The sequence below is a fragment of the Perca fluviatilis genome, chromosome 8 (assembly GCF_010015445.1).
Source record: "Perca fluviatilis chromosome 8, GENO_Pfluv_1.0, whole genome shotgun sequence".
Taxonomy (NCBI): Eukaryota; Metazoa; Chordata; class Actinopteri; order Perciformes; family Percidae; genus Perca; species Perca fluviatilis.
The window spans coordinates 23625229-23645988 of NC_053119.1; the positions used below are offsets into that span (position 1 = coordinate 23625229).

General features: G+C 39.6%; 1 protein-coding gene across 1 annotated transcript in view; it reads left to right on the top strand.

Annotated features, from left to right (window-relative positions):
* si:ch211-272n13.3 (ankyrin repeat domain-containing protein 26) overlaps positions 1–16839 on the top strand; it is a 28957-nt gene extending 12118 nt beyond the window's left edge. Inside the window, 24 exon segments of the mRNA XM_039808250.1 lie at positions 7–894; positions 2127–2281; positions 2652–2867; positions 3525–3555; positions 3657–3795; positions 4158–4371; positions 4492–4675; positions 4977–5123; positions 5674–6136; positions 6487–6635; positions 6637–6921; positions 7065–7217; positions 7682–7857; positions 8241–8334; positions 8544–8570; positions 9028–9105; positions 9726–9860; positions 9987–10099; positions 10834–10981; positions 11135–11425; positions 11683–11918; positions 12069–12312; positions 15650–15695; positions 15804–16839. Coding sequence (XP_039664184.1) covers positions 7–894; positions 2127–2281; positions 2652–2867; positions 3525–3555; positions 3657–3795; positions 4158–4371; positions 4492–4675; positions 4977–5123; positions 5674–6136; positions 6487–6635; positions 6637–6921; positions 7065–7217; positions 7682–7857; positions 8241–8334; positions 8544–8570; positions 9028–9105; positions 9726–9860; positions 9987–10099; positions 10834–10981; positions 11135–11425; positions 11683–11918; positions 12069–12312; positions 15650–15695; positions 15804–15934 — 4743 coding nt within the window. The 3' untranslated portion in view covers positions 15935–16839.
* Positions 16840–20760: the final 3921 nt, after the last annotated feature.

Below are 20760 nucleotides of genomic sequence, written 5' to 3' on the forward strand. Positions count from 1 at the left end.
TCAAAGAGGATAGATGAGGCGGTAGATACATGCCAGTTAGATCTGAACCCATGTCCATCTGGCCATGTGGGCTCTGACGGTGGAGAAAAGGATAATGACTTTGAAGATGAGCTCAGTCCTGCAGAAAGAGGTAAAGCGGGTAATGTCCCGTGGGAGAATCGTTACGAGAAGCTCTGGGTAGAGGTGGAGAAAAGGGAAGTCAAATCCACTTTCAAGAATGTTGCTGGTGAACTAAAAGAGAAGTTTGGAGAACTGCTCAAACCAAGACGTTCTACAGAAGAAGAACAGGCCACGGCTGAATATACTTCTGCAGAAGAAGAGTCAAGTGATGAAGATGAAGAAGGGGAAGTCATTGTGCGCCCCATGGCCAGAGCGAGGAGTACCGTCCTTCTCACTATACCTGAGCAGAGGGAGTCTGGACTAGAAGACTCTGTGACTGAGTCAGCTGACAACTCCTTATGCGAGAACGTGATGCAGGTCTGCGAGCCCCTGGCTAGTGGGAGCGTCATGTGTCCAGAGCCAGATCTACTCACTGATGATGTTCTGGAGGAGTCTCTATCACCTCAACTCGCCACAGCACAAAGAGATAGCTGCTTATCTCCTGTTACCACAACTTCTACTGCTAATCATACCGTACCCATGTTGGATGTAGACCAGAGCACATTCTTAAAAGATGAGGCCAAACTCGGGCCATTCCACAAACCACATCTGGACCTCATCTGGAAGGACAACAGTGCTAATGGTGATGAAGCTGAGAAAAACAATGCGAGTTCAGACAAGGATCCTGAAGAACTCACCAAGTCTCGTCCCCCCTCACTAAGCAGATGTTCAGCATCTATCCAAGGTGTTTCTGATGAGGAGCTGGAAGAGGACATGGAAAGATTTAATCTTAAGGTAGGGATGCTGAAGGTTGTCCTCCTGGATTTGGAGAAAGAAAAGGCCCAACTCCAGAAAGAGGTAGAGGATGGTCGCACCTCCTTTTAGTCCCTTCTTGATCGCCTCTCTTTCTCTTTGTTTAATCCATGTACTTAATTTCATTTCTTTTAATTAGCAGTTTCAAAGGGCCCACACTAGCCATACATCATTACCTCATCTTAATTCTTTCGGTTTGATGTTCATTTTCCATGTCTTGATATTTATTTTCTTTAGCTTCGATTTCAAGTAGAAGAGTTCATCTTGCATGTTTCTCCTTACATTTTTGTGTTTTTTTTGTGTTAACTCACATGTAGAATTAAACTACCATTTGTTGAAGGCCATTTGCACTTGCACTCAAATAAACTTTGTTGGTTGGTTGTTTGGCATTCTTGATTGTTCTCCAAAACTAAACTGTCTTATGTGTTCTTTAGCAGTGACTTGTCCTTCATCATGCATGGTCCTTGCATGTATCTTTACGTTGAATAGGTTCTGTTGTATGAACTCTCTCTTTCTAGGTGATGTGGTGTGAAGATGATGTAAATAATATCCTTCTTTGCCCTAAAAAAAAAGTGCTGTTGTGGTGATATGGCAATTGCTGGATTTCTTTTCTTCTTTAATTGCATGCAGTGTTTAAAAGACTAAGAAGACTGATCTCCAGGGGATGAATATGAATATTTTTGGCCAGCCTTTTGTTGAGTGTTTTGATATCTGTGGAAAGAAAGCATAGAAGAAACGATGCATTTAGTACAATGTTATGCAACATTATTTGGTGTTTCAATTCACAGAAAGGAGATCAACTAATGTCTGTGATAGTCAGTGGGATGGCAATGTAAATAACATATGAAACAAATGTTTAGAGATAATACTTAAGAGTAATACTGGAGTGTTGAGCATATTTGGAATAAGTAAAGAACCTTTTAAATTCAATCAGACTGTCCAAAACTGATGAGATTTTTCTCAGTTCAGGTATGCCACAGCAAGCATTGTAATGTATCGAATTGTGCATCCTTCTAATTAACTGAAAATGGCATGTCTAATAGAGTAACCACACTAAGGTGTTAGGTCTCCGAAGGGAGGGGTGACACTAAATTATGAATGACAAAGTGTACAAGTCCCTGCTCCAAAACGCATCTTAAAAGGCTGGCCCCAACTTGTTTCAGTTTGGAATAATCTCCAGCTATCAAATATTAACTGTACCCTTCTCTTTTCAGGTTGGCAGGGAGACGACAAGGACTGCTATGCTAGTGCACAAATTTAGTACTTCCTGGGATACTGGTGGAAAGGCATTGGAGGAAGTGTGTCCTGAGAAACCTGAGACCAGAGCAAGAGCTATTTGCCAGGAACAGCAGCCTGTGGCCACCAAGAGGTATGCTTTATTTTGCACATTTGGACAGGTTTAGGTCGTGACAGTTCTCAATAGCAAATGTTAACTGTTGCTCTCATAATTTCTGAACAACACATCCACAATTTAGAAGTCAGGTATTATGAACAACAAAATATTTTATTTTTGCTTTTGTGCGTGTGTGTTGTTTACCTCTAAATCATTTTATAAGGCTCTTTTTGATAAATGCTCTTTAGCTACATTTATTTTTCAATGACACATTGAACAGAACGAGCCAAGTCTGAACTTTATTTTATTGATTCCATTTAATGAGGTTTTCTTGAGCTATACCTCCAAGGGCCCACAAGTGTAGATGTCACAACTTATTGACGATCAGGTTTATTGCTCTCCATAGCACCAACGGGGCACCAGTGCAATTGCATCTCCCACTCCAGCAGACCTACAATAGCAACAGACAGGAGGGCCAAGCTGTAGAGGAGACCTTACAGCTGGAGCTGGTCAGAGGGGCCCAGGGCAGCAGAGCCCCTCAGACCAACACTCATGTCAATGGAGATCCTCTTTCTGTGTTTGATGATAGCACTTTAAGTGAAGTGTCGGACGATGAAGGAAGGTATATATGCAGTATGCCACTTTTTGTATCAATTTCACCTCTCAGTCTCTCGTAACTCGTAAGGTGTGTTCAGACTGAATGCAAAGTGAATTATACAGGCAGCACGACTGAGTACAGTCAGTGAGTCAATTGAAGGAAGTGAGTGGCTGTGAACAGTCACATATTTGCTTTAGGGAGAGCAAATGAAGGTTTGTGCAAAATGAAAAATGGATCAAATCAAAGACAAAAATCATGCTTTTCTGAAACCTGTAGTACTTCACTTGATGAACATACAAAGGTAAGACAAAAACAGGAGAAACATACAGGAGTTGTCGGTAAGTTTAGATCATGTTTGTGCATTGGTGGTTTGTGACAACGAAGCATAGACTTCTAATGAATAAACCGAGGTAGAACTATACTTTGCATTCAGTCTAAACAAACTTTTACAATATTGGGGGTGGGTGATCAGTAAGGTGCAATTCTTCTTGATTTTAATTATTTTCCTCCCTACATAGTTGCATGACTAACCACTGGTTTTTCAAACTTTGAATAGTATACTGCATTATACCATTACACTTCCAACAACTCTTCAATGCAGCTCTCCTGTCTTGAGAACATGCACAGTGCTCAGTTTTCCAAATAACCCCTTTTCTTCTTCCCTGCGCTTGTTGGGCTCAGGTTTCCAACCAGCGGGAAACAGAAAACTGAGGTAAAACACAAATTCTGTTAGTAGCTGGATGGAAGTTTAAGTAGACAATACACAATGAGTAACTGAATAATATTAACATCCCAGTTTGATTCCATATTCAGAACCCTGAAGTTGAGATGGCAGAAGACTTTGATGAACTCACTCAGTCATCCGACACAGCTACAGATGACATCGACTCTCCCACTTCAGGCTATCGTCACGCATCCCTCCTCATTCAGAAGCTGGACTCAGCCACTTTGGGTATGGATTTATGAATTTATGTAATAATTATTTCAGATTTTTAGGACTTTGTAACTTAATGTTTGTTCATCTAATTTTCAAAATAACATGTACATAATCATGCACAACATCACACAACAATGCAGCTCGATTGTGTTTAAGCCCCCAACGTCTCCTTCCAGTCAGCGCTGCAACCGTTGATTTCAAGGCACCTAACCTTAACCATAACCATTGCCTATTCCTAGTGCCTTTCAGCCAGCACTGCCTGGAAGGAGACGACTGGGGCTTAAAACACTGATAAACAACAATGCATGGGGAAATGGGGTTGAAAAAAACTGAAATTACCCTTTAAGGGGTGACAGCTGCTATATTATATCTCACAGACTCGAGAAGCATGGTGAAACTGCAGAACATTTTCCACGAATATGAGCGCTCCATCCAAAAGGCAAGGAGTCGCCATGGGTACCTGGCAGACAAGGTGAGCCATCTGGAGATGGAGAGGGCGGAGTTGAAGAGCTCTTTGGAGGAAGTTAAAGATGTTAAATCTGCCTTGGAGCGCAACCAGCTGGAACTGCAGACTGAAGTCACAAACCTCAAGTGAGACCTACTTCTCGTCTCACATTTTTGTGCATCATATCTGATGTGATTTTATGTAGTTTTATTTATTTATTTATTTTGATTCAATGACTTGAAAGTTCTGTCTGGAACTCTGTATAGATTTCAGCTGAAACAAGAGCAGGAAAATCGCCGCAACGCCACCATGATGTACAACACAACCCGAGATAAGCTCAGGAGGATGGAGGAGCAGCATCAGCTGGAGGTTCAGGAGAGACAAAAGGTGGAGCTCACCCTCAGGAATCTGGAGCTGGAGATGAGAACACTGGTCAACAACATTAAACAGGTACACCCTCTTAAACTTCATTTCGTTATTTTTCTTAAGTGCAGGGATTTTGTTAATGACGTTTTCATTATGTTGATGTTGGCTGATGTTTATTTATAATGTAATATGTTTCGATATTAACTTTGCTTTATTGTTTAGATAATTTCACATACAGTGCGTAGTTTTTACGATAAGTAATATGGCATTTATTTGGAATCTATGGTGATGAGAGGCTTTTGAGTATTTGATCAGTATCTGGCTTGTCCAGTTGTTGTTTGGTGTATATATGGTTGTAACAGTGGGTTATATGTCAACAACCCAGCTCGAAGAGGACCACAATGAGAGCCAGAGACTGCTGGCTCAGGAGCGCAGTGCTCGGACGCTGCAGGAGAATCTGCTCAACAGCCATCTCCGTAAGCAGCAAGAGATAGAGGACGAGAACAAAAGAAACATGAGCAAAAGCAATGAGGTAATCCTCACAACGTGGTATTCATCATTTTATAACACATATGGTTTATGGTTTAGATGTTGTTCTTACAGTTTGCACCCATTGATGTTGCAGTACGGTGTTGCAAATAGAAATTACTATTTTGGGTACGAATAATACATTTTGAAATCAAATCTGTAATGAAAACCCGCTGAATCGAGGCAATCTTAATGGAGAAAATCAAATATCACGATATTTTGGACCAAACCTCTCGAAAACAATATTGTAGTGTTGACTATTGGTGCTTTCACAAAATATTGAGATTTTTGACAAATTATCATCAGTAATGTGGATATAATGACTAAGTGGGTAAAGGGAAATAATAAAATGTCTGGAACAGTCTGGTAAATTCAAAAAATGACATCACTTTACTGTAATGCAGCCTTTAAAAACAGGAAAAGACAACACTTAAGCCATATTACGATATAATGATATCCAAAATCTAAGATGATATCTAATCTTGTATCACGATATCGATATAATATCGATTTATTTCCCAGCCCTACTTGACTTGTTTTTTTCCTGTTCATAGGCTTTGTCCCAGCTCACTGAAGCCAGTGACAGGGAGAGGGAGTTGCTCCAGCAGACTGCTACCTTCCAGGAGCAGCTGACCAGCCTGAGAACAGACCTCGAGCGTTCGCAGGCCAACAGCAGTCTCAAAGAGAGCCATCTTTTGGAAGAGAACGAGGCCCTCAAGGAACAGCTGGAAGACGCTCGTCGAGATCTCAAACTCAACAGTGAAGCCCTGACCCAAACTGTCTTCAACTGCAATAACCAGGTGACCACGCTGAAGTCTGAGTTAGCTTTAACAACAACCCGGCTGGAAAATGAGCGGCAGACTCGCGAAGCGCTGGATGCAGAGGTGGAGTCCACTCGTACCCGCCTGGCTGGAGCCATGAAGGAGGCAGAGCTTTGCCGGGCAGCTAACACAGACACCGAGAGAGCTCTGCTCTGGGAGAAAGATGAACACCAGCGTCTTAAAGACAGATTCGCAGGTTAGTGGTGGTAGGGATGGATGGACAAGCTCACCCATGCCAAGTGTGTGCTTTGTTTCAGACACATTTCATGTATAGAGACATGAAAGTAAGTTATCTAAAACCAATAAAATAAAACAATTTGGGTTGTAACTACACAGAACCATTATCAGTTTACCGTTATACTGTGGGGCTGTTTGACGGGTTGCTCTGTCTGGGCCAGAACTGCTGTGGTCTGTGCTGGCTGTGCTGGCTTATGTTTAATTGTATAAGCAGTATTTTGTTATGTGCAGCTTCTTGCCCTGCAGTCTTTTTTTTTTTTTTTTTTTTGCTTCTAACTCCTAATGTGTTTTTTTTTTTTTTTTCTACAGCTGAAGCAGCCAATCAACGCGAGGCAGTCAGCACCCTGTCACAGAAGCTGGCCAAGGCAGAGACTCGTGCGAACAGCATGGAAAATGAAGTTCATCGGGCCACACTGCAGCTGAGATCGAAAAGAAAAAAGGAAAAAATCAGCCGTGCGAGGTTTCCCAGCACGCCAAGAGGCCGCGCAGGAGCGACTTGCCCAAACCCAGAGTGAGTGCATGCTACTGCGGCAACAGCTAGAGGAGGCCCAAAACAAAGGTGTTGCAAAGGAGCGTGCTGTTACAGATGCCCAAGAGCGCTTCAGTGACATTCTGTCCAAGCTGCACTCTGACAGCGAGGAGAGAGTGCAACTAGTGGAGGAGAGAAATAAGGAGCTCGCCAGTAAGGCTGCTGATCTTCGAGATCAGATCTACAAGTTAGAGGAAGAGAAGAGCGAAAGAGAGGTGAGATTAGGACTCTGCAGGGTAAGAGGATTGCCTAACCTCTTCCTCCAGACCTACTTTTAGCCTTTCTTCCACATGTCAGTTAAGTATCTCTCTTTGTAGCTAATCAAACCTTGCTTTCTTTGCATTTTGTCTGAGCACAGACCAGTGTAAGGCAGCTGCAGCAGGAGCTAGCTGACTCACTCAAGAAGCTGTCAATGAGTGAAGCTTCTCTGGAGGTCAACACACGCTATCGCAATGACTTGGAAGAGGAGAAGGCTCGGCTCTTTAAAGACTTGGACAGGCTCAAAGGAAAGGTAACAGCATAGAGCAGTGCCACCTTGTGGCAGCATATTTAAACCACATCTATAATTCTAGCTGTGTTAAAGGTCCCATGACATGGTGCTCTTTGGATGCTTTTATACAGACCTTATGACCTCGTAAGGAGCAAGATTCCAGATCTTTCATTTTCTCAAAGGCAGAGCAGGATACCCAGGGCTCGGTTTACACCTATCGCCATTTCTAGCCACTGGGGGACCATAGACAGGCTGGGGGAAATCATATTAATGTTAAAAAAAAAACTCATAAAGTGACATTTTCATGCCATGGGACCTTTTAATGATTATGGAGCAAACACTTTAAGCTGCACTGAAATTAGATGGAACATTATCACAATTCTTATAGAGCAGCAATAACGTTTCCCTCCGCATGTACACTGAACTGACAGTTTACTCCACTGTTACATTGCTGATGAGACGGATGCTTTTACTCTGTCATGTAGCTGGAGGAAAGCGAAGACCGGTATGTGCAGGCTGAGAGACGTATTAACAGTCTAAAGAGCTGTCTGGATGAAAAGGAGAAGCAACTCGCCACTGCTGCTCAGAAACAGCAGGAGGTGCTGTCCGCCTTAGCAGCTTCTGATACCACCACCAAACAGCTGGAGGAAGCTGTGCAAAGGTACAAACACATGCTGTCCACACACACACACACACACACACACACACACACACACACACACACACACACACACACACACACACACACACACACACACACACACACACACACACACACACACACACACACACGCACACACACACACACACACTTGGGATTGAAAGATTGATGATTTTGTTTTATTACAGCAGATACTACATATACAAAAGAATCCTGTGAAATTAATCATGTAAAATAAACCTAGAAATATAAGCCAACTCCAAAACACAGAAATAATTATTCACTAATCATTTACACTAATGTGTTGTCAGCCATGTGTTTTGTTGTGCAGTACAGGAGTATATAAATATTTATGATGCAGTGTCAATGTAATGTCACATTAGGCTCGAGATAGAGAACGCCAGGCTGGAAGCTGCTGCAAAGCAACAGTCCAACAAAATTGATGCACTTCAGAAAGGGGCTCAGGAATTTGCCATGGTGAGTGCTGCAAACCATATCCAATTACCCACACACACACACACACACACACATTGTACACAGGATCTCGCTGGCACCATATCTCCTTTTTTGTGACTCAAAAAGCAAAATACAATATCTCTGTATTGTGATAGTTGGATAACTCTCTTGTGACATCAAATGGCTGGCTTTACATTATGAAGTCATTAAGGTATCCAATCTTTTTCCAGCTATCTGATCGCTCGCCTGGAGGAGGGGTTGGTATTGTGGATGTAGGCTTAGTTTCTCTGTGTGGGTTTACTATTATCTGTTTTGTTATGTTTTTAATTTTATTATAAATTGACAGAAATCAAAAAATCATATTTTATCTATTTACAAAATGAAGTGCACTTGGGCTTTGTGGCCTTTTTGCACAAGCTGCCAGAGCAGGAATCCAAACCTACATAGGAAGTAATAACTTTGTGTCGGTTTGGGTTTTTCTTGGTGACGTCAACATTTGTTTTCTCCTTATAGCCAGATCTTGGTATGTGGGTTCTTTCTCTCCTCTGTCTCAATCTGCATGACACACGTTACTTCCTTTTAATCTAAAGTGTCCTCTCAACTTTCTGAAATAATAAGCAAAAGACAACAAACAAAAACTCTCTTATTATTTGTTACCATGTTAATAATAATAATAATAAAAAACATATATAATATTTTTTCCTATTTCTGTAGGTCCGAGGTCATTTGGAGGACTTGGTTACAAACCTCCAAAGCAGTAAGATGACTTTGGAAGACCAACTGAGTCGAGAGGTTGGTGGCATGTTTTGTTCCCTAACTAAGAAAACCTTCAGCTTAGATTTCCATTTCTTACTTGAATCATCTTTTCTACTCTTTGTGTACGTAATTCACCTAAGCCCAGTCTGAGCAGGGAGTTCCTACATTTTTGAGCAGCCAGCCAAATGAGGAAAGTAGCCATCTGCTCAAGAGAAAGAATCAAACCTTTTTAAAGCATGTTTTTATGAAAACGAGGCAATTAGAAAACCAAACAATTTTGAATTCAAACAGAAAACAGAAAAGTAGCCCTATTTGAAAAAGGGAAGCATTGAACAAACTATTCATTGATTGTGAATGTTTTTTGAAGCAGTGCACTGTATAATAATAATAATAATTAGTAGGCCAAAACTAAACTATTAAAGCAAATAGTTTCCCTTTCTGAAAAAGAAGAACCAAGTGCACGTATTAGTCCTTTCAGACATTCTCTTATACATTCTAAAGAAAAAGAAAATAGATCAGGTTGAGAATGAGAAATAGGCCATATCTTTTACAAAATCTCACAGGTGAGATGAACAGTTGACTGTTTAGCCAACCGTCTGAAATTTGACCATTGTAACGACGCTGACAGAAACTTCTTCTTATTATATTATTCTTAGGTCCAGAAGCAAAGCATGCTGTCTCACACAGCCCATGACTCCCAGGCCTTGTGGGAGGAGGAGCTGAAGAGCCGCTCTAAGTTAGGACTGCGCCTTGCAGAGCTTGAAAAGGAAAAAGGAGACCTGAGCACCCAGGTGATGATTGAGATGCAGTTATAATGCAGGATAATGTTGTATGTGATGAATTTAGTATCCATCCATCCAAATAATATACCGTGGTTTGGGTCTCAAGAGTTATCTGTTGCGTTGCCTGTGTTCCAGATGGAAATAGAAAAGAAGAAAGCCAAGAAAATAGCAGAGCAGAAGAAGGCTGTGGACACCCGGCTGGATCAAGAGATGAAGAGAAACACAGAGCTCCAAAAAGAAATGTACAGGTGACTCCTAGCCTCCTCCTTCCTCGTGCCCTCCTCACCCACGGCATTACTTCTTCCTACCATTTAGACACAACTAAGATCCAGTAGAGCGCAGTTTGTGGCTGTGGTGCACCAATGTGTAAGGGTTTCAGGTTTTTTTATAACTCAACTCCTGTTCATGTATAATAAGTCCCTGTGTTTGTTTAGTGTTTTTGTTTCGTGTGCTCACTTAATTGTGATTGGTTATGTGTTTCTTATTCTTTGCAAACCTTATACTGTTCCGGATTTTTGTGTTTGCCTTTAGTAAGAGGTTGTTTGTGTGTTGTTTTGAATCTTTGAATGATTTACATGTAGTCAAAACAGGTTGTAACCTTGTGCACTATATGAATATTAACACTTTTTGGAATAATGGGTTAACTTTGCATATGATTAGTCAAGCTGATATATACAGTACTGTACATGTAATCTCTGAGAAAACCATGTGCCATTACTTTATTTTCACTTAGCTGGTCTTCAGAGGACAGGTTTGTATTAGATCTTCAGTTTGTAGGGCAGGGACGATATGCTTTTGTCCCAGTTCAATTCTTTCACGATACATGGTTGCCAATTCGATTTGTATTGAGATTTTCATTTATTGCGATTCTAGAAGTATTATGCAATGCATCGAATTTTATTTTAATTTTTTTCCCCACCCCTATCAATATGTATGGTTTATTTATATGTTTACTTTTAGTATTTGTCCATATGTGTTTAAGGTTGCGTACTGTATTGAAGACTGCAAAGAAGAAATTGCGGGATCAGGACACAGGTGGAGCAGAATTTGGCTCTCCTATGAGCAGTCTACGGGTGGACCAAGGCAGATACAGCCAAGCAGAGGGTGCCCTTGGACGATTGAAAGAAAAGGTCTGTCTGTCTGGTAGAGTATGATTTCAGTATATACCCCCACATAATAGACTAATAACCGTTATTACAGTTTAAAACTTTGTCTTTAGCAGCCCCTGGAGTGCCTTAGATACAGTGTTATACCTCAAACATTTCTCTTTCTTACGTTCCCAGGTGGATGATCTGCAGATGCAACTGGAAAAGGAAGGGTCCCGTCGCAGCCAGCTAGAGAAGGTGAACGGGGACCTTAAGGATCAGCTGGCCTCCCTGAAGAGCTTGAGCCGCAGTAATGAGCACCTGGAGAGGGGTAAGAGGCAGCTGGAGGAGGAAGTGCTGGACCTGAGACGCCGAATGGAGGCCGCTCAGATGGAGCAGAGCCAGGTGGAGCAGTACCGCCGTGACGCAGAGGAGCGGGCCCGTCAGGAGATCCAACAGAAACTGGAGCAGGTCAACATCTTCCTGCAGGTAAAGGTTCTGTATTGGTTAATAATAACAAAGTGGCCTGATCCCACATCACTAAGCAAACCTTTGATTACACAGCAGCCTATTAGACAGAGTGCACAACGGAAACAACAATAAGACTATAATAAATAAGAGATAAGATAATAACTTACTGAATAAGTTATTGTGTAAATATGTACATAGTTGCTTTAGTAGCTTTGACCATCACTAAACATCACTAAGCCTGATTTAATGTGATTGTATCTTGTTTGTCTTTTCAGTCGCAGGCAGCATCCCAGGAAGCATTGGATCAGATTAAAGCGACCAATGAGACCAACCTGCGTTCCCAGCTGGAGCAGAAGATCCGGGAGCTGGAGGGGGAACTGGGCCGGGTCCGCACCACCCATCATGACAGCCTCAACCAAAGAGAATCCACACGCACAGAGCTAGAGCGATACCGCCAGCTCTACACAGAGGAGCTGCGCGGCCGCAAGTCCATGGCTGCCAAACTAGAGAGGTGAGACCAGCTTGTTCTTCAGTTTAGTGCCAGGTTTTCTAGAGCGGATACTCTGATCAGTGTTTTAACGCCGGATTTCTAGGGTGTAATCAGACATAGACAGTTCTGATGGTGACAGACCTGTATTATATCAATGATTCTTCCACCCAGGGCCAACAGTCGTCTCGCAGAAGCCAATTCTAAGTTGCTTAACGAGCGCAGCAGGTCTCTGATCACCAGCAGCATCGCAAACGGTAGCCTTGGAGGGCCCTCGCTGGACCTGGGCTCTTTGGGTTCCCCAGCACACTATGGGGCCACACTGGGGCCCCTCAACAGGAGCCTAGGCCTGGGACTCTCCCTCCTCAGCCCTGTAACTGAGGGGCAGAACAGCCGGGTGGAGGACTACCTTGCCAAGGTCTGTACAGTCATTCATTGAAACATGGTGATTATAGTGGACTATTTGGTTACACTTTACTTTAAGGTATCTACATAAGAGTGACATGACACTGTTATGAACGTGTCATAAACATTATAAACAGTCATAAACGTTTATGACATAACGCTTCTTTTAGTAAGTGTCATTCGGTTTTTGTCAAGACAAGTTATGGTTAGGGTTAGAGTTATGGTTAGGGTTCATGTGTCATGACCGTGTCATGTCACTCTTATGTAGATACCTTCAAGTAAAGTGTTACCATATATTCTTTATGGAGATAAGTTTATTTACTTTGATCCATTTTCATTTCCATAGTGTTATGCTTGTTTGTTATTGTTATTGTGTAACTGGTCTTGTTTTGTTCAAAGATGTTTTTTATACACAGGTTAATGTGTTGTTACATTGCCATAATTGCAGAGATGTATTAATCTGCATTACGAATCAGATACTACAGATTATGGGTAAACGTACTTAAAAGAAATATGGTTATAAATATTGATCTAATGGCTTTCTAAATTCGCTTTGCACCTGTCTACCCTCTACAAGAAAACCTTCAAAACTTCCCCTTCCTGTTCTTTTCTTCTTCTTGCACAGTCGATCTCTGGCCTTTATGGTAGTGGGGCTTTACTTCTAACCTGTCTTCTATTTCTCACTCTTTTAGCTTCTAGCTCAAAAGTCTGTCTCTCATCTCTCCTCTCTTCAGCCAGACCCATAACCAGGTGTGTAGATGTGTTTAGCTCAGTGTCTGATTGGCTGCTGTTCCCTTCACACTGCTGGCGGGCCGACACGTATGGCTCTGTTCACATGCAAACCATGATGTTCAGGGTTCACACATTGAAAACAAAGTTGTTGTTGTTGTTGTTTTGGTTACAGGAAATGTATATATTTACTGAGCTTTCCCAGTACTGCATTCAGAGGAATATATTTATTTTTATGAAACTGAAAGTATGAAAATTGTAACCCTGTAATCAAATCAGTTATTTAAGTGGAAATGAGAGTTAAAACTGTATTTTATAAAAACAGAGCTTTTTTCGGCTCGATCTTTCAGGAATTACATACTTAAGGGATTCATACAGTTGGCATAACAATTGTAATACATTTTCTAAAGTGATATAACCAGTGTTCATAACTTAAAAGAGTAATGTCAAAAACTACAAAAAGAACTTGAGGTGAAATGTATGAATGGTAATTTCAAGAGGTCGAGAATAACCGTTTCAAAGGTGAAATGTGCAGGAACCCTGATTTTGCATTGTGTGGTTAGTGATATACAAAGTCTCCGCCTTGATTCTCTGCTTTGAGTTGACTTTCTCCATGCTCTGACGTTGACTGATAGAGAGAGACGATGTGACTTTCTTAGAAAAGTTTCTTAGAAAGTTTCTTATTCCGTTTTAATTTGTCTATTCTTAAGGTGATTTTGGTATGCTCCACACTCCCATGAGTGGGGAGCATACCAAAATCACGCATTTGATAAAAACCAAATCAAGTTTATTTAATCACACGTCCTTTCATTACAAGCATGTGTGAAAGGACTTAACAGAAAATAGAATACCTAAATCGTATTAATAATCAATCGGAATAAAATGCAATAATTTGTTGTCTAACACAAGACACCACATTTGAGCAGCGCAACACACAAGACATAAGATATATATGCATATTGGAGATATAAAAGAAAACTGCTCTATTTAACTACAAAATGACAGATCTCACTTTTTATTTTAGCACTCAAAACAAACCATTAAAAGCTAAAGTAAAGAAGTTAAGCTACACAGGAGCTTTGAATAATTTAAACTAGTGCTGTCAGTTAAACGCGTTATTAACGCAAACCCATTTTAACGGCGTCAATGTTTTTATCGTGAGATTAATGTTCTTTTTGACCTAGCAAACTTTGTAGTTTTTTTTTCACATGCTGTTGCAACAACTAGTAACGTTAGAAAAACTACAACACCACACCGGATCTAGCTAGACCGGAAACAAAACCACAGGCACGCTGCACACACTTGTTTGGGCTTCCGAGCCGGCCAAAGAGTAGTAGGCTAACGTTACGTTTTGAGTGGATGGCGAGCGCGAAATGCCGAAATGGATGCCAATAAGATTCTAAATGGAAAGTTTACTTTTAAAAAGTTTCTGAATGGTTCCATTGATAAGACCAAAGTGATGTGTGTGTTTTGGCATTGTGAACTGAGCTATTATCGCAGCACGTCCAGTCTGAAATGCCACTTGATGGCCAAGCACACAGCTGATGCAAATTCTCCGCCCCCTCGTCAAAGCCAGGCGACAAAAGCACAAAGCATGACGATCCACTTTTCCACGTTAAGAGCATTAAAATGAGAAAAAATAATGGCACAAAAAGAAATCAAGGGACATTTAGAATAGATAAAAATATACGATTAATTGTGAGTTAACTATGACATTAATTCAATTAATCGCGGTGAAATATTTTAATCGTTTGACAGCAATAAGTTAAACATTTTTGACATGTTCATTTGAACTAATACAAAAATATTTAATAAGTAGCTGTACCATCTAGAAATGTCCATGTCTCTATATTTGTGTATCTACTATAATAATAATAATAATAATAATAATACACCTTTTATATATACAGCACTTTTCAAAATAAAGTTAAAAAGTGCTTTGCTAGCACCAGGATTTAAAAAAACAATTAAAAAATAATAATACAAAAATAAAATTGAGAAAATGCGTACCACATGCATATATATATATATATATATGTTTGCGTATGTACACATGCACATCTTATTGTGCATGTATAGCGAAACCCATTCAGTTCTGGAATAATAACAGTTTGGGAATTTCCCAAAACATTTCTGTAATATAAAATGCATTCAGATGGCCACTAAAAAGCATTTTATCATTAGTTTAAATCTTGTACCAACTATTTGCTTCATTTGGGGAGAAATCTGACATCAGTTGACCTGTTGACTCAGCTGTTGCCCCTTGCAGTAGGATTTCAAAGACAACATCAAACAGCCTGCAGAAACTCTACACTAAAGCAGAGCTTGCATGCTTGGCATGTCCTGCTGTGTTTTACAAAGTACTCCTGATTTTCTTGCAGTGTTTTTTTTTTTTTCCCACTATCCAAGTATTTTTCATTAATATGTGTTGCCATTTACCATAGTATTGTGTTTGGTGGTGAAATGTCATCCTTGTTTCTTTGTCTGTTTTTTTTATGTGTAAATATATATTTTTAAGGCCATATTTCTTCAGTTTATGTTAGCTGATATTTGCCACAAAAACATTAAATCTCAAATCTAACGACAACTTTGCCTCTTTTTTTTTCTTTTTTTTTCTCCAGATGCAGAGTGAGTTGGATAGAAACATATCAAAGGAATTAAACAATGGTGAGTGCACTGGAGCTGGAAACACGGCACAAAAAAGTCTTGAATCATTTTCTATGGTAGCAGTATGTGTATATCTAGCTGCTGATGGCAACTGTCTCTGGTCCTCAGCCACAGCAGAGCTGGACTCGGCTTCAGCGCGGATGTCACCGGTGGGCTCCGCCTCCAGGGTGGAGCTGGACCCCATCAGCAGGGCCACGCAGCAGTACTTGGAGGTACTCAAGAAGAACAATATGATCTGAACACACATCACAGCTGCTCTCATTCATACGTTGTATTTCAGCCAATTAAAATCCTGACTGAACCAAGGCCAAAGCCACTGCCCAGTCATGTAACACTAAGAATCAACTTTGTATGTATTTACTCTTCCTTCTTTTATGAAAGAAAGCAAACATATTGCACATTGCACTTAACCACTCAGGAGCAAGGGCATGATAGATAGATAGATAGATAGATAGATATCTATCTATCTATCTATCTATCTATCTATCTATCTATCTATCTATCTATCTATCTATCTATCTATCTATCTATCTATCTATCTATCTATCTATCTATCTATCTCATTGATGGTACAAGTAGAGAGAACTTGGGAAGTATTTGTTCCGTCTGACAAATTCTGTTCAATCTGTAGCTGTTTCGTTTTCTATTATATATATATATATATATATATATATATTAAAAATCGTGGTTTGGATTTTTATTTGTGAGTATTGGTGTTGCTAAATTTGAATTTGATGTATGCATCATTAATCATTTTGCCAAGATATTACATTTGGTACGTGCCATCAAATGGTGCAATATCTGTCTTGGTCTTACCTTATTAGACTCGTTGGAGTATTGTGTTTATAATTATTTTATTTATTCATGAATATTGTTTTTTATGAACATGATAATACTTGAATAAGACGAGCTGGAATACTCTCTGGCTACTGAAACAGGGTGACTTCATTTGTACAACTGTCATTTCAGCTTTTGATTGGCTTGCTTTTAGGACCACCAAAGATTAAACAGACTTTTTGTGTTTGTTAGTTTTTCTTTATTCATAAATACTGTAACAGAATACATATAGGAAAACATTTATTACGCCTGTACCTTACAGAAGACTCTAAAGTTGTAAATAAAAAATGAAAGTAAAAACCCTGAATTGAGTGAGCTATTAATGTCTGGAGTGGACATGTTTGTAAGTCCATCACTAGGTTTGCTGTTAAGGAGTTTTAACATCTCATGTGATTTGGTTTTAATTTGTCCTAAACTACATACATGTAACACAGAAAAAAGAGAAGAAAACAACATGGAACATGGGCATGCTAAAACAAAAATTATACAAAATTCAATCAAATAAACTATGTATAGGCTATATATATGTGTGTGTAAAACAAACACACATAAAACTGAAGCATGACATTGAATAGATATTCTAAAAGTGAATATAACTCTGCAGTGATCTTTACCTGCTCCAAAGAATCATAACAAAGACTGTTGTGCCTCTGCTACAGTACAGACTTCAATGTTATAACATGAATATTTAATTCTTATAGGTGTTTCTTATTATACAAATGTACATATACTCGTATAGAGTACATTCACAGTATAGGTCTCCCCTTTTTTCCCCATTTACTGTAACAAAAGCTTTTCACACCTGTTTTTAAAACCTCCAATAGATTCTGTCAGTATCTGACTGAACAGTTCTGAACAGGTGATTAACTGAAACCGATACCAGCACTGACAGTTCTGAACAGTATTTGCTTATTAAATTCAGTTGAGCTGTGGAAGAAGAGTATATATCTAGTACTGACCTCTCCCATCACTCCTTATTCTGCAGTTATTGTGTGCAGAACTCGCTTTGGATTCCAGGCATCGTAAATTCAAGATTAAAATGCAGCTTGCTGTCAGTATTTCATGCATAGCCATTTTTAACCCAACCCTCATTAGCTATGTTTTGATGTACTTCACTTTACCCCCCCCCCCACACACACACCCTCCTCTCTCACTCCCAAACACATGAAACTTGATAATATGTGCTGGTTTAGAAACTGTTCCCCTCTCTTATTAAAATGAGACAATGTGTTTATGATTGCCCCCCTCTGGTGTGTCTCTCTTCCCTTTGATCCGTCCTCTCTGCGTCAGCCTCAAATGTTAGATATTCAAATCTGGTTACATTTATTTTTGTTTCCTTTTCAGCAGATGGGCACATCTGACAGACTGACTATTAGGTGTTATTATTTCCCCTTTTTTTTTTTTTTTTTTTCAATAGACTCCACTTCATACACTACACGTAAACCTTGTTTTGATTGAGGAGGTTACAACCATTGTCATAAAGCTTTGGAGGCAGGCGAGAATACAAAATAGAAAGATTCTGATTAAAAAAAAAAAAAGAAAGTGTTGAAAGGGTTGTTTTTGAAAAGCAGCTCAGGTTTAAAACAAACCGCTCCTCACTGGGTCATCCTCCATCTCTGTGATGCCCACTCTTGTTATCTCAGACTGCCAGTCCAACAACGGAGTAAAAAAAAAAAAAACTGTGTCGGTTTGCGACCTCAAGTTTCCGACGCATGACGAGGTTGTCAACTGAACAGGCCATTGTATTTATGAATCTTATTGCCATTATACGAATGTGCAAATGCATCTCTCAAACTTAATTTTCTAGCAATGCTGCAATCAGAGCATTTTCTCTTTTATTTTACATTTAATAAATGCATATCGCACCTAACGGCCCAGGTTGTCAACACTTGAGGTATGACCAAGAGCCCTGTGCAGCGCACTTGGCGCTAAAATGTCTCTTTCTAAACCTTAAAGTTTAAAGAGGACAGACCGTTTCAAGGGAAGTAAACGGTGGATTCTTTCTTCAGATTTTTTGGATTGTAGTATCATTGTTTCCTGTCTCGTTCACAAGGAGAAATTGAAGTAATAAGTAACTAGTTCTATGTAATCTTAGACAGGATTAGTGAACATGCAGATCAGTATGTCAGGCATGGAGAGGAGCGGCAAAGACGACTTGAAACAGCTTATGAAACGGGTAGGCTTTGTAGAATGTAAACTCACCCTTGATTTGCGACACCCTTAAATTCAAGAAAAACGAAAATAAAAAGTGGACATGACTTGTGTGTCCTCATGAACACAGAGGAAATCAATTTTCAATAAAGTGATAATAAAATAAGGCATATAATTTATCCCAAATATCATATTAAGGGGGATTTGACATGTTAATTACAGTGCAAAATAATGTCATATTTAGTTTTAACCAGTTCTAACTTGATTGATTTTTTTTTTAGACTTTAAAATTGTTGTTACCCCTTCTTTGTATATTTGCTTTTTTTATGATTCATATTTTATGATATTACTATTTTACTATAAAAACAAACACTAAGTGTTGCAACTAATGCCAATTATTTTTGCGTATTGTTTGGTCTGTAAAGTCAGAAATTGCCACTCTCTATTTCTCAAAGCCCAATGTGATGTCTTGAAATGAAAGATATATTGAATCAATTTAACAACACATAAAACGCTGAAAACCAGAACCAGAAAAGATTGTAGTTTTTGCTTGAAAAAAACCTTCAATTATTTATCTATTAACAGTTTCCACTTAATTGTAATTTGGTCGACTTAATTACAAAACAGAACGTTCTCTGTTGACTGCATCTAATCGCACCGAAAGCTCTTAGTTTTGTTTTTGCCACCATAAAATGAAAAGTTTTCATTAGAATTATTTTTTAAGTGGGGATTTCTAATCAAAACTCAAATGCAAATATATACATCCATTTTAAAACAATATATTACTGTAGAGCTGCAACGATTAATCGAATAGTTGTCAACTTTTAAATTAATCGCCAACTAATCGGTTTGAGTAATTTTTTAAGACAAAAGTCAAAATTCTCTGATCCCAGCCTCTTAAATGTGAATATTTTCTAGTTTCTTCTCTCCTCTGTGACAGTAAACTGAATATCTTTGAGTTGTGGACAAAACAAGACATTTGAGGACGTCATCTTGGGCTTTTGGGAAACACTGATCCACAGTTTTCACCATTTTCTGACATTTTATAGACCAAACAACTAATCGATTAATCGAGATAATAATCAACAGATTAATCGACTATGAAAAAAAATGCAGCCCTATATTACTGTGTGGCTGCAACATATATAGGTTCTGAATTCACTCTGACAATATCAGCTGTTTGTGATTTGTGGAGGTAGACATCAGCAGTGGGTAAAGGGTATGACAAATTGAGGGGGACAAGTGGAACAAACCTGAGTGTTTATTTGTTGCTGTATGCTCGCCATGCTCTAAATTGGACGTCACCGCTCCTTCTTGTCACTAGCAGAATCCAAACGTGTTATGGGCAAAAGAGATACTTAAATTCGATTTACTCGCTCTAACATGATTTAAATGAGCCTCTTGGCTCGCCCCGGACAGATTGACAGCACTGTCTTTATCGCCGCTTTGTTTTATTTTTGGCTGTTTACTCTGCCTCTCAGCTGTCATCTCACACGGCGACTTTAAAGGAGCCGGCTTCGATCTTCCGAGATCTGGAGAGAACGAGCATCCTTTTATGTTCTAAGCGCTTTATATGACAAATATGAAAAGGGATTCAAGAGAGAGCTGACAAGTTTTTTGTCGCCCTGTTCCTTCAGCTGCAAAGAGCTGCGCAGGAAGAAGTCAAGCCTGCGATCTTATAACACGAGAACCCTTAAAAAACTGAGCAAAGAGGTAGACCCTTTTCGTTCAGGGTCTTGTTGGGTCAAAGTCATTTGATGTATCTTGATGTACAAACAAAAAGGCTTCATTTTTGTAGAATAAAGCCTGAATCGTGAATGTACTGCAACTTGTACACTATGCAGTGCAGCAAGTATCTGTGCTTGTTTATAAAAAGAAAATTGGTTGTGCAGCAATGTGATCAGGATCACCACCGGAGGATTAATGAGTCCCACTCTGGCTTCAGTTTTATTCCCCCTGGCTATCCAAAGAGATTTAACAAGCAGAACAAATGACCTCGACACATTTCTTTTAATATGCCAAAAGGACCTTGAATCTCTTTTCCACAGAATCAACCAGGAGATAAATAATGCAGCCA